Raw genomic sequence first — 14136 nt, 5'->3', positions numbered from 1 at the left:
CACCATTAATCCTTCTGTTTAGAGTATTTTTCAAAAATATTTCGTTTTTTAAAATAGGCTTAATCACTCAAAAGCCCTCACCTTTAAACTTTTTTTCAATTGCACCCTGACGTTGAAAAACTCTCTCAAAACCCTCCCACCTTTAAATTCCATTCCAATTGCACCCTGATGTAGGAAAATCCCCTCAAAACCCCACACCTTTATAATTTTTTTTCAATTGTACCCTAAATTGAAAATTTTTATGGTTTTGATTTAAAAAGTTATTGGATATAATTTTAGGAAGAATGATTTTTTACATTATTAATAATATTAGTATTTAATTAGAATATAGATTAAAAATAAAAAAAATAAAAAATAAAAAAAATTTCATGTGAAAAGAGGGTCAATTTAATACTTCGGGGTACAATTGAAAAAAAATCTAAAGATGGGAGGGGGGGGGTCTGAAAGGATTTTCCAACGTCAGGGTGTAATTAAAAAAAAAGTTTAAAGGTGGAGGGCTTTTGAGTGATTAAGCCTTTAAAATATTAGCAAAAAATATTATGGATTTGAAAATTTATTTTTTACTCTGAAAATTCATAAAATTACTCGGTGTTTTTAAAAACCATTTTAAAACAAATTGTAGATCTGAAAGCGAAGAAGATTAACTTCATATATGGAATTAAAATAGAATAACAATAACAGAAAGACGAATGAAAAATGATAATGGCGACGATGACAATTTTAACGAAAGGACATAAAGATTTCGACGGAGAGACACAGAAAAACGGCAGAGACATAATGGCAGAACGACAAAGAAGGAACATATCTTGAATTTTTTAGAGAGAAATTTTAAGCTGAAGGAGAAAGAATAACAAAGAGAGAGAATATCAAATGAATTTATGAGAATTTTGATTCTTATGTGTGTATTTGTAGGGATGTCTAAATGGAATAATTACATTTGTACTGTTGTTTTACAATTGGAAATTATAGAAAATGTTTTTGAAAACCAAATTATTGTTTTGATTATTTCCATAAAAGGCCCTCTTCTTCTTCTTTTTATATTTTTTACATGTTAATCTTTAATCATTATTGATGATTTGTTCATATATTTTTTAAAAATCGGTAGAGTCACCCTTTTTCATAATAACTATTTAATATATAGTTGTAGATTGTTCCGGTATCATTTTGTAAAATATCGACATTTTTATGGCAATTTTCAAGAAAATTTTGATGGAGTCATCATTTTCTTCATGAATGAGATTTTAACTTAAAAATGTTTTTAAAACATTTTTAAAAATCGTGTAAACGGTTTGAAACTATTCTTCGGAAATTATTTGAAACCGTTTGAAACTATTTATTCAGAAACTATTTCAAACATATTTATTTAGAAACTGTTTTGTAAGTTAATTTACATGAACCCTAAGATCTTTGAACAAACATGATAATCACAAATAGACTAATATAAAGGAGAGATAGAAGAATACCTCCTTCCATAGCGATTACGAATGCTGAATAATAGAATAAACACTATAATGAAGAGTTTCGGTTTCTCTCCTCTTGCCTATATATCTTTTAGTTATGTGTTTGTTGGTGTGATTTTGTGATGGTCCAAAAGCACTATATATAGGAGAAGAGAGGACCGAAATTCCAATTAGGGTTTCCCCTAAAACTTAATCTCAACCGTCCATCAAGGTAGAGTCATAATAGGAAAGGATCTCCTATTTAATAACCAAATCAATTAGGTATATCTTACTTCCTATAGAAAATAAGATTCCTAATTAGACCATATTACGGGAAAGGAAATAGGCTTGAGGGTCAAGTAAGGACCCTTAAGGTATTTTCTTACAGTCTCCCACTTGGTCTTTAGGAATATTCATTAATATTTTCATTAGAAATCATAAGGCGCGCATAAAAAGATAAACCTGTCTTTAGTCGGTTGTCATAAGTGCCTTGATTAATCTAGTAGTTAATGTGAGTCATGGCGGTTACATCATTTTGCAACATGCTTCCTTCCATGTACCACGTCATTAACAACTATCATAATTAGGCCATTATCAGGAGTTTTCATAATGGTCCCATAATGTCTTAAAAGACGAATTCTGTTATCGTTAGTCCAAAAAATAATATGTGTACACAATGGAAAACAGAATGGAAAAGATGTAGAATTCTATTAAGAGCTCAATAATAAATGTCAAATACAGGCATAATAAATGGTCAGAAAAGTAATAACTAGGAGCTATCTTCAAGGCCCATACTTTCAGTGTGTTTCTGAAAAGGCTTTGGAGGTAGTCCTTTCGTAAATATGTCTGCAACCATATCATTCGTGCCTAAGTGATTAATGACAAACTTTCCTCTTCTAACATCTTGTTTCAGTGATAGATATTTAAGGTCCATGTGTTTGGCTCCCTTAGATATCCGATCATGCTTGGAGAATTGGATTGCAGCATTATTGTCACAGTAAATAGTCAAAGGCTTAGAGATGAAGCTCAAAGCCCCGAACTGAGAGACAAAATTTCGCAACCATGCTCCTTGATTTGCAGCCTCAAAACATGCCACATATTCAGCTTCCATAGTAGATGTATAGAGCAACTCAGATTTCTGGCTTTTCCATGATATTGCACCTCCAGATAAGAGGTACACATAGCCAAGAGTGCAGTGTCTAGAATCTAAACATCCACCAAAATCTGAATCAGAAAATCCAACCATCTGTAGATGTGTTGATTTTCTATATGTGAGCATGTAATTTCTTGTTCCTTTTAAATATCTCAACACTTTCTTTGCAGCTTTCCAATGAGCGAGTCCTGGGTTACTCTGAAATCTGCCTAACATGCCAACTGCATGGCTAATGTCAGGTCTCGTGCAAACTTGTGCATACATCAAACTCCCAACAAGTGAAGCATAAGGATAACTTTCCATTTCTTTACGTTCCAATTCATTCTGCGGACATTGATCAAGATCAAGTTTGTCTCCTTTATGCAATGGAACAACACTAGAAGAACATGTCATCATGCCAAATCTTTCAAGAACTTTATCAATATAGGCTTTCTGAGACAGTCCCAAAATTCCAAGTGATCTATTACGGAATATCTCTATTCCAATCACATAGGATGCCTCGCCCATATCTTTCATTTCAAAGTTCTCAAATAAGTAACGCTTAGTCTCATGTAAAAGACCAAGATCACTACTGGCCAATAAGATGTCATCAACATACAGTACCAAAAATATGAACTTACTCCCACTGATCTTGAGGTATATACATGGATCAACAATGTTTTCCTTAAAACCAAAAACAGTAATGGTTTCGTCAAACTTTAGATACCATTGCCTCGAAGCTTGTTTCAGTCCATATATTGATTTCTTAAGTTTGCAGACCATGTCTTCCTGACCTTCGATAATGAAGCCTTCAGGTTGACGCATGTAGACTTCTTCTTGCAAGTCTCCATTAAGAAAGGCGGTTTTCACATCCATTTGATGTAACTCGAGATCATAATGAGCTACTAATGCCAAGATAATTCTAAGAGAGTCTTTCCTGGACACTGGGGAAAAAGTCTCAGTATAATCAATGCCTTCTTTCTGATTAAAACCTTTGGCTACAAGTCTAGCTTTATGTCGTTCAATATTGCCATTGCAGTCGCATTTGGTCTTGAAGACCCATTTACACCCGACTGGCTTATGTCCTGTAGGCAATTGAACAACATCCCAGACTTCATTTTCAGCCATAGATTTTAATTCATCTTTCATGGCATCAATCCATTTATTAGAATTAACATCTTTAAGGGCTTGTTTGTATGAAATCGGATCTTTAATAATCCCAATATCAGATTCTACTTGGTAAAGCAAGTAATCATCGGAAATAGCTGATCTTCTCTCACGAGTAGATCTTCTTAATGCTGGTTCCTCTGGTGCTTCAGCCATATGATCATTATTGGCAATAATCTCATTATGGAGTTGTGGATCATTGTTTGGGTATTCCTCATTGTCAATTTGTTCGACAATTCGGAGATTTCCAACACCTTTCGGAATTAAGGGTAAAGGGATAGGTACCCTTATTTCCTGAATGATCACATCTTGTACTTTATCACTCCCACTGATTTTGCCATTTTCATAGAATCTAGCATTTCCGGTTTCAACAATTCTTGTACTATGGTTGGGACAATAAAACCTATATCCTTTGGACTTCTCAGGGTAACCAATAAAGTAACCACTGATCGTTCTGAAGTCCAATTTCTTTTCATGTGGGTTATAAATTCGAGCCTCAGCTGGGCATCCCCAAATTTGGAGATGTTTTAAACTAGGTTTCCAGCCTTTCCACAGTTCAAAAGGGGTCTTTGGAACTGCTTTGCTAGGAACCCGATTTAAAATGTAAACAGCTGTTCGTAAAGCATCCATCCACAAAGATATTGGTAAATTGGCATGACTCATCATGGATCTAACCATTCCCATATAAGTACGATTTCGCCTTTCAGCTACACCATTCTGCCATGGAGAACCAGGCGTTGTGTATTGGGCAACAATTCCAAGTTTTTGGAGAAGTTTTGCAAAAGGTCCAGGATGTTGTCCTGTTTCATCATACCTTCCATAAAATTCACCACCTCTATCTGATCTTATGATTTTCACTTTTCTATCTAATTGCCTTTCAACTTCAGTTATGAACACTTGTACAGCGTCCACAGACTGAGATTTTTCATGCAATAAATAGAGATAACAATAACGTGAGAAATCGTCGATAAAAGTAATGAAATACTTCTCACCTCCAAACGTTGGAACGTCGAAGGGTCCACAAATATCTGTATGTATGATTTCAAGAAGCTGTGTACTTCTTGTGGCTCCTTTCTTTGTATGTTTAGTTTGCTTTCCTTTAATGCAATCTACACATGCTTTATGATTGGTAAAATCAAGACTTGGAAGAATTTCATCTTTTACCAATCGCTTTATTCTTTCACTGGAAATGTGTCCCAGCCTTTTATGCCACAAGAAATAAGAGTCGTTTTTAGACGACTTATGTTTTGTTTCACCATTAGTATGCAGGGTGAGATGGGTTTCAGAAATTTGACTAGCAAGATTAAATCTATAAAGTCCATCAATTAGAATTCCAGAACCAATACGGCTAGAATTTAAAAATAAATTAAAACAACCATCTCCATGATTAACTTTAAAACCAGCACTATCAAGTTTACTTACTGAAACTAAATTACGAGAAATAGATGGAACATAAAGAGTTTGAAATAAATCTAACTGAAATCCACTATCCAAAATAAGACGATAAGTGCCAATAGCTTCAACTGGCGCTTTGTCTCGGTTTCCCATAAATAAAAAGTTTTCACTTGGGCTTATGGTTTGGGTCGTAAGAAATCCCTGCATGGAATTTGAAACATGAACATTAGCACCAGAATCAATCCACCAAGCATGAGAGGTAACATAAGAAAAGTTTGATTCAAAAAAGCTTACGAAACCCATGGGGTTACCTTTCTTTTCGAACCATTCCTTTCGTTTTTGGCAATCTTTCTGAAAGTGTCCAGGTTTATTGCAAAAATTGCACCTGCCATCTTTCTTTGCCTTCTTCTCTTTTGATTGATTAGAATCATTCATTTTGGGTGGTGCTCTTTTATGGCTTGAGTTATGCCTTTTCCCAACTTTAGATCCAGCTCCTTGGACAAGATGTGCAACCTTAATACCTTGTTGGTTTAGCCTGCCCTCTTCTTGAACCAATTTATTAGCCAACTCATTCACCGTCCATTTATCCTTAATGGCGTTGTAATGAATTTGGAAAGGTCCATACTGAGAAGGCAAAGAATTTAGGATAAACTGAACGAGAAAAGAATCGTCCACCATCATTCCTAAATTCTTTAGCTTTGCCGCAAGGTTCGTCATCTCAATGACATGATCATGCATTGAGAGTGTGCCATCAAACTTCATGGTTGTAAGATCTGCCATAAGTTTTCCCGCAAGGGATTTGTCTGCAGTCTTAAACCGATCTTCTATTACTTGTAAATAATCCTTAGCATTTACCGGTTTAGGTAGGGAAGTTTTGATGTTGCTAGCAATTGTCATACGTAAAAACATAAGGCTCAATCTGTTAGACTTCTCCCAAGCTTTATGGAGAGCTTTTTGTTCATCATTACTTGTTTCTGTAAGAGGAGCTGGCTCTTCAATTTGAAGAGCCAAATCCAGATCAAGTACTCCCAAGGTGAATTCAACTTTTTCTTTCCATTCTGATAAGTTGATTCCCGTGAGAAGTGGGACAGATGAGACAGATGATGACAAATGCGCAGGAAAAGATGCTGCAATTTGTAGAGATACATTAAATTTTAAGGCATTTAAAACATAAACAACACATAAAATTTGAATATATATGACAAGAAAATATAGTGCTCCTGTGGGACGTCACTATAAATTCTAAAAATAATACCATTAAAAGTCATTATATTCATCATGCATAATTAAGTAATATATTTTTCTTTAATTAGATCCATAAGAAATCTGTGGATTTTCTTAGGCTATATATATTACTTCGTTATTATTAATCAAAATATAATTTTTAATTATCTGTGGACAATTAATTTATATATTGACTAATAGATCATAATAATGGTAAAATAATATTTTATGTAATTCATAATCTTTAATTTGAATTTAATAGTATAGTTAATATATTAAATCTTTAAATATGAATATTAAAAAATTAATAATACTTCATTAAAAGCTAAAATTGTGCCGTGATATCTTTATATTAAATCTTTAAGTATATATTAAATAATAATAATACTTCATCAAAAGCTAAAATTGTGCCGTGATATCTTTAGATTACCAAATTCACAGTAATAATCAATCTTTAAAAATAAATCGTATGATGCAGTGGAAATAAGTTAGCAACTTAATTGGTCGCCAAAAGAAATATTATTTGAATTTAATATCAACAGAGGCATGCAATTCAAATAATAATAATGATTATAATACATCCAACTATGTCAGATAATGGAGAAATTTCATAACAAATAAAACAAAAGTATTTGTAATTCTCAAATACAGTGGGATTTTTAATTACGAAAATAATATAAGAAAACTTAAAGAAGTGACTCCTTTTGCACAATAATTGTTAATTTTATGTTTCTTAAAAGAATCGGCAGATTACAATTAATCCAAGAAACAATATATTCACAATATTATAATCAAATTCATTAATAATAATTTAAGTCTATTTAATTTAATGGACAATCATGTGTTCGTTAACCTAAGCTCCGATACCACATGTAAGTTAATTTACATGAACCCTAAGATCTTTGAACAAACATGATAATCACAAATAGACTAATATAAAGGAGAGATAGAAGAATACCTCCTTCCATAGCGATTACGAATGCTGAATAATAGAATAAACACTATAATGAAGAGTTTCGGTTTCTCTCCTCTTGCCTATATATCTTTTAGTTATGTGTTTGTTGGTGTGATTTTGTGATGGTCCAAAAGCACTATATATAGGAGAAGAGAGGACCGAAATTCCAATTAGGGTTTCCCCTAAAACTTAATCTCAACCGTCCATCAAGGTAGAGTCATAATAGGAAAGGATCTCCTATTTAATAACCAAATCAATTAGGTATATCTTACTTCCTATAGAAAATAAGATTCCTAATTAGACCATATTACGGGAAAGGAAATAGGCTTGAGGGTCAAGTAAGGACCCTTAAGGTATTTTCTTACATGTTTCAAACCGTTTGAAATGTTTGAAACTATTTAAAATCATTTGAATTGATTTAGATATTGTTTTTATAAATTATTAAAAAAATATTGTTTAGAAGTTTTTGAAAACTGTTTTTGAATCTATTATTTATAAATGGTAACATATACTGTTTAAACCGTTTGGAACTATTCTTCAAAAACTACTTGCAATTGTATGAAACCGTTTGAAAATATTTTTTGTAGGAACCGTTTGATACTGTTTCAAACAATTTGAAATGTTTGAAACTATGTGAAATCATTTGAAATTATTTGTTTAGCAACTAATTTAGAAACTTTTTTTATAAACAATTGAAAAATATTATTTAGAAATTGTTGGAAATTTTATTTATAAATGTTAAAATATATTTTGAAAACTATTAAAAAATAATTTTACTTTTATTTTTGAAACTGTTTAAAACTATTTTTAGAAAAAAAAGTTACAAATTATGTTTTATAAATGTTTGAAACCGTTTGAAACGCTTTTATAAACTGTGTTTTATAAACTATTGCAGAAGTGTTTTTTAAAAACTGTTTTAAACCATTTTTTAAATAAACTAGAACCATTTTTTTAAATAAACTAGAACTAGATCTGGAGTAAAAATTTAAAGCACAAAAATAAAAATAAAAAATAAACTTCAAACACCCTAGAGTATGAATTTCAAGTTATGGTTTTGAAGTTAAATTTTACAAATATTATTGTTTTTTTAGGTATTTTTGTAAATCTCCTTTTAAAAATTTCTAACTTTGCTTCCAAATTGGACTTATTTTGAAAAATTCTGAATTAAATTACTAAAACATACTTAATTTAATTTATACAAGTTCATCATACAAATTTAAGTAGTGAAATTACCCTTTATTCGTTCAAATTTAGGAGAATTCTATTTTAAAAAAAAACATATATATTTAATGGACACAATTATATTCTTCACATACACTATCACTATCACTATGCATAAATAATCTTGACCGAAGGGGTGTAATTGAGTCGAGCCGAGCTCGAGCTCGAATGTTTTATATAAGTTTAAGTCTCACTTTAAATTTTCACATTCAAGATCTAATTCGAATGAGATTCAAACTATTCAAATTCGACTATAGTAAGCTCCGGTTTATTAAAGAAAAACATACTAGCATATGTTATGCATTTAAATATATTTTTCTACCTTAAAATATGAAAATCAACCAATTGAAATGATATTTACCTAAAATTTTAAATGAAAAGTCAATATAGTAAAAAACAAATCATTATTTTATGTGTATAAGAGATTCATTTAGACTCACGAGTCTCACGAACTTTTAAATTCAAGTAGCTTGAACTCGAGTTATTTTTGAATCGATCTCGCGTAACTCGTGAATAGTCCTAACTCGTTTAATAAAAGTGAAAAAGAATCTAAATTAACAAGGCAAATCAGGTTCATGAGACAAAGAGGCAAGGACCTAATGCCTACTGTATAATGTTTACTACAGCATGTTATGTATGTGTAATTTCAGCAGTAGAACTGGTTTGCTGCAAGCTCGTTCTTCTGTATCATTGCAAAACATTAATGCAATCTTTCTATTGCATAATCAGCTAGAAGCAGCAGCAGCTTAATTAGTAATGCGAACTCGAGCTTTCTCTGCCTGTAATCAGCAATTTTATCATTCACATTCACTTGCATATGAAAAAAAAAAGTAAAAAAACAAACTGATTTGCAGAGAATTTAACCACGATTTACCTCTTTTTCCCAATCACATTTCATGGTCACCATAGTCAGTATCAATGTTTGGACCAGTGTTCCAATTAGCATCCCAGCCCAAATACCCTGCTTTCAATAATATACACTCATGAATGAGGATTTTGATTTTCACAGTTACTCATTCTCAGTTAATTATGCAAATGCATTTAACAGTTTGTAACGATGTAAGTTCACTTAACTGTAAAACCAAAGTGGAGCAGCCATCCTAAGCAGACTCCAAGAGGCACCCCAACTATGTAGTAGCTGCCGATGTTAACAAACGCAACCAACGCTTGCCAGCCAGATCCGACTGCCACGCCTGAAAAATTAGTAGTTTCATTAAGAAAAAGTCACTAGATTATGGTTCGTTATGCTGAACTCTAAATTATTGTTGTATGTTTATTTACCTGAAAGAACTGGTTGAATGCAACTGATTAGAACGGTGAATGCCAGTAAAACTGCTAGTTCATTAACCATTGCAATGACGGAGGCGCTTGAGGTAAAGATCATAGCGAGTTTTTCGGGGAAAGCTATAATGATTAACCAAAACAGCAACCCAGTCGCTAGGGAGGTTAATATTGACATCATGGTTGCAAATTTGGCACCTCTTGCATTACCTGCACCAAGCTCATTTGCGACACGGACCCTGAAGTTGTAGCACAAGTGAAACAAAAAGGGTAAAAGCATTAAAAAAAATTCATATGCATAATCCATGAGAGGATATATCATATGAATATGAATTAATAATATTGGATTGCTCATCACATCAATCTATCTGTTCAAACATTTCAATGCCTCTTTATACAAAAATCAATTGCCAGTCCTATCATATTTGGCACAGATAATATAATTGGACAAGTCATGAAATTCTATATGAAACCAATTATGTGTTTGAACATAACATAAACATAGATGCCATGACAGAAAAACAAAAGTTTCTCGGTACTTAAGACCAAAATCATCAAATCATATGCAAACAAAAACATTCCAGACATAAAGTGATTCTCATATCTGAGGTATAACAAAGTTCTAGTTATAGATTGATTCACACATTTGCAAGTGTAATCTATGACCAGGCTGATTCGAGATATAAGGGTATTTATTTTTCATACAAAAAACAAAATGTATCTAAAGGAGGTGACTAGACATTTTGATTTAGTAAAAAGTGGGTGAATAAAATTCACCATTTGCAAAGGGCATTAAATTTAAATCACCTCTCCTGCAAACAATTCTACCGTCCACAGTTTCTTTTTAAATTTGCTGAACATTTCTCCTTATGCTCATTTTTAATTACAAAGTAGAATGGATCTATTGACTGTATATTATAGAGTTATACTATGTTGCCTCTTGCATAAAAGGCAAAAATTAGGAAGAGAAACGATTAATAACGTACCCCGTTGCAGCTAAAAGTCCAAGTGGAATCATAGATTCCCAAGCAAATATAGCTATGCTGCCAAACAAAAGTAAAATTCATAAAATCTTTGAAGATCAATAATCAATTAGCCTAACAATAAAAAAGATAAATAATCAATTGAAGTAGAAAGAAACAAGATATTAACCAACCAGATGGAAAGGGCATCAACTGCAACCTCAGTGTTGTGCATGTAGCCAGATACAATAATCAACACTCCATAGTAGAAATTCTCCAATCTTGAACATAACAATGTACAATATTCAATCACCTCCCGCTATTAATTGATCGAAAAATTCAAAGAGTCAACAATGTAATTACACATACAAAAGCATAATCCCAGATGCCACAGAGAGTTTAAAGAAGGGCCAAAGTCCAAGAAAAGCTTGTGTAGATAAAGCAGTCCAAGTAAGAGGACAGCCACCACAAAGACAATACAAGAACAATCCCAAAACAGAAACCCACCAAGAGAAATCAAGAGTAATTGCAGTGCCAATAATCCCAACTCTCAACTTATAAACAAAAATCCAACTCACTAACACATGAATCAGAAGAGCACCACCACATATCAAAGCAATAACCCGAGTCTTTAACTGGCTCTGCAAGAACCTTTGCAATGTGAAGTGAAATGGCAAACTAAAATGAAAAGGAATTAACCAAATCGCCACCAAACCTGTCTGCTCAGCCACCGCTTCAGGTTGCCCGATCAGCTTCAAGATTGGGGTCGCAAACAAGAACATGGGCAGTAATAAAATTGAACATATAAATAAAACAATGCATGAACGTTGCATATATATGCCCAGCATGTGGTACCGCCCAGCTCCAAAAGCTTGCCCACATAGCGTTTCTAATGCGCTCGCCATGCCGAGCTGGGACAATCCAAGGCAACAGAATAATGATCAAAAAATAAAAATAGAAATGCGATGCGATATTTCTCCTATATAGTCAGAAATTTCTTACCAAGAAACCGAAACTTATGGAAATAATGACGGTGGTGGCAATGGAGATTGCGGCGAGATTGAGGTCACCAAGGTGGCCGGCGAATGATTGGGTGATAATAGTCATGGAAAACATAGCAAGACGGCTGAAGATAGAAGGACCGGCAATTTGCCATATCTTGTTTGATTCTAACCATGTTTCTCTCACCAAACTACATAATCTGTTAGTTTGACTATATTGTTGTCTATTTTCTTCTCCTCTGACTAAAAGTAACAGTGGCTGCTGCTTTTCTTCTCTGATTCCCATATCTGGAGTTCGTTGGCTGGCCAGATATTTGAAAAGTTGCCTGTACAGCTCCGAGAAACTATAAAATCATGAAATACAATACTCCCTCCGTTCCGGAAAGGATGACGTTTTAGACGTTTCAAAATAATCCTAATTACATGACGTTTTGTGTATTTGGAGCTCCTTTTACCTAAAATAGCCTTTGTGTCCAATAGTTTTCTATGCCCATTATCTCTGATTACTTTTCTTTTGCTCCATGTAATGATGATCTAACGGTGGTACATCATCTTGGAAATTGTAATTAGAGAAAAGGTCCCACCATAGTTCAATAGTGCGTAATAATATAGTCTTCTTTAAGTACATTCATTTTGGGTAGTTTAGGAATTCTTTCATGTATTAATGGCATCATATGAAGCACGGAAACTTCGACAAAGTTGCGTTTCCCGTTTCGGAAACGTTTCGGAAACCGGAAACTTTTGGACACCCGCACGAAACGTTTCGGGCCGTTTCCGTAAATTGTAAAAATTAATAATTTGTAAAAAAATTAAAATTATTGCCCACAAATAAAAAAATCTAACTAGTTACCCATAAATTTTACATTCGCATTGCCCACAATACATCAAATATACTTATTTGTGTTGAATTATATTATATTTTTTTATATATTTATAAAATTTTAAATATTTAGTATATTAGAATGAATTATTTTGTTAATTATCATAAATATTTAGATAATATTTTTATAAATATATCCTTATATTTTTGTTATTTACACGTTTCCCCCACGTTTCGTGTCCTCCATTTTGAAAAACTTTCGTTTCCCCATGTCCGTTTCGTATCGTTTCCGTTTCCCGTTTCCGTTTCCGTGCTACCTAGATGGCATCCTTAATTTGTGTGCATCTATCTAAAACGACATATATAGTGGAATGGAGGGAGTAATATTTTTGGTTTGACTATTAGATGTACTGAATGGATTCCAACTATAAAACAACAGCTTTAAATCTTTCATATTCAGATCAATCCCTGATCGAGCTGGGTAGTTTTTTTACAAAAGATAAAACTCTGACCCCAAATTTACTTAAGTCAGGACCCACTCACTTTCACCTTGGATATACAATTATAACTCTATGCATTAGGGAATCTTTTGGCCCACATATCATGTGAATATGATCCAATTATTAAAAGTAGTTTACAGAACTATCTCATACATCACAAAAGTTTTATATAGATGCCTTGCCGTTGTCTTTAGCCTTTTTATTTTAAAATACTGCACATATGAATATAGTTTAACCTATAACCTTATTTAAATTAGAAAAATAGTCTTAAAACCATGATAATTAACACTACATTAATCACACAAGACGAGAGCTTTTTAATATATTTTCTATTTAAATTAAAACTATGGTAACTGAACAATTTTATTTTCATCTTTTATAATTAAACTAAAAATTAGTTTTTAACATAATCATTGATTTTGTTTTAGAATTATTTTTAATTTATCTAAGATTTATTTTTCTCTATAAAATGTTTATTCTTATTAGATGTTTAAATTATTTAATAATTAAATTTTTAGTTTATATCATACTTATTTTGTTTTATATAATTTACTTAATATTTACATTTTATTTTTAAATTTAAATAATATTTATTTATTTTGTTTATATAATATTTATTTTTGTTTATATTAAATTTGTTAGTAAATAATAATTTTCATTAGATAATGTTATTTTCTACTTTTTCTTGAAAATATTAGTAAAATTTGTAAAATCAAAGAGAAAAAAAAATGACATCTTTTTACTGCATCAAATAAAAATAAAAATTCTGTTAAATAAAAAATAAAAATAAGAACGATTGAGAAGCGGTTTCAAAGCCCTTTCCATTGTATGTTGTGGGCCGCAAAACCTTTTTCATTGTATGTTGTGGGCAGCAAAGTCCTTTGGTGATAAAATTTTATTTTCATTTTATTTTTATTCTATATAATATTTATTTTTAGTCTATTACATAAATTATTTGTACATTTACTTTCTGTACATTATCATTGCCAGAATATTATAATGATAACTAATTTTGTCTTATACAAATAACCTCATTATT

At 32.0% G+C, this 14136-nt stretch overlaps 1 protein-coding gene across 1 annotated transcript; it reads right to left on the bottom strand.

The window, feature by feature from the left end:
* Positions 1–8920: 8920 nt before the first annotated feature.
* On the bottom strand, positions 8921–12228 carry LOC126666322 (protein DETOXIFICATION 27-like). The gene is made up of 8 exons (XM_050359340.2): positions 11779–12228; positions 11146–11687; positions 10971–11057; positions 10801–10857; positions 9815–10053; positions 9608–9726; positions 9408–9494; positions 8921–9312 (listed from the first exon to the last, which is right to left on the bottom strand). Exons 1-8 carry the CDS (start codon positions 12061–12063, stop codon positions 9280–9282), a joined length of 1449 nt encoding a protein of 482 aa, XP_050215297.1. The 5' UTR covers positions 12064–12228; the 3' UTR covers positions 8921–9279.
* Positions 12229–14136: the final 1908 nt, after the last annotated feature.

This window comes from Mercurialis annua, linkage group LG1-X (genome assembly GCF_937616625.2).
Source record: "Mercurialis annua linkage group LG1-X, ddMerAnnu1.2, whole genome shotgun sequence".
NCBI lineage: Eukaryota > Viridiplantae > Streptophyta > Magnoliopsida > Malpighiales > Euphorbiaceae > Mercurialis > Mercurialis annua.
Note: the sequence above shows the minus strand (reverse complement) of the source record. Positions and strands in the feature narration are given on the sequence as shown.

Excerpts from the sequence above, each read along its gene's own strand:
- LOC126666322 (XM_050359340.2), bottom strand. The coding sequence starts at position 12,063 with ATGGGAATCAGAGAAGAAAAGCAGCAGCCACTGTTACTTTTAGTCAGA. Across the intron at positions 9,727-9,814 it reads CATTCAACCAGTTCTTTCAG|GCGTGGCAGTCGGATCTGGC; the intron begins GTAAATAAACAT and ends CTAATTTTTCAG. Across the intron at positions 9,495-9,607 it reads TGCTCCACTTTGGTTTTACA|GGTATTTGGGCTGGGATGCT; the intron begins GTTAAGTGAACT and ends TATTGAAAGCAG.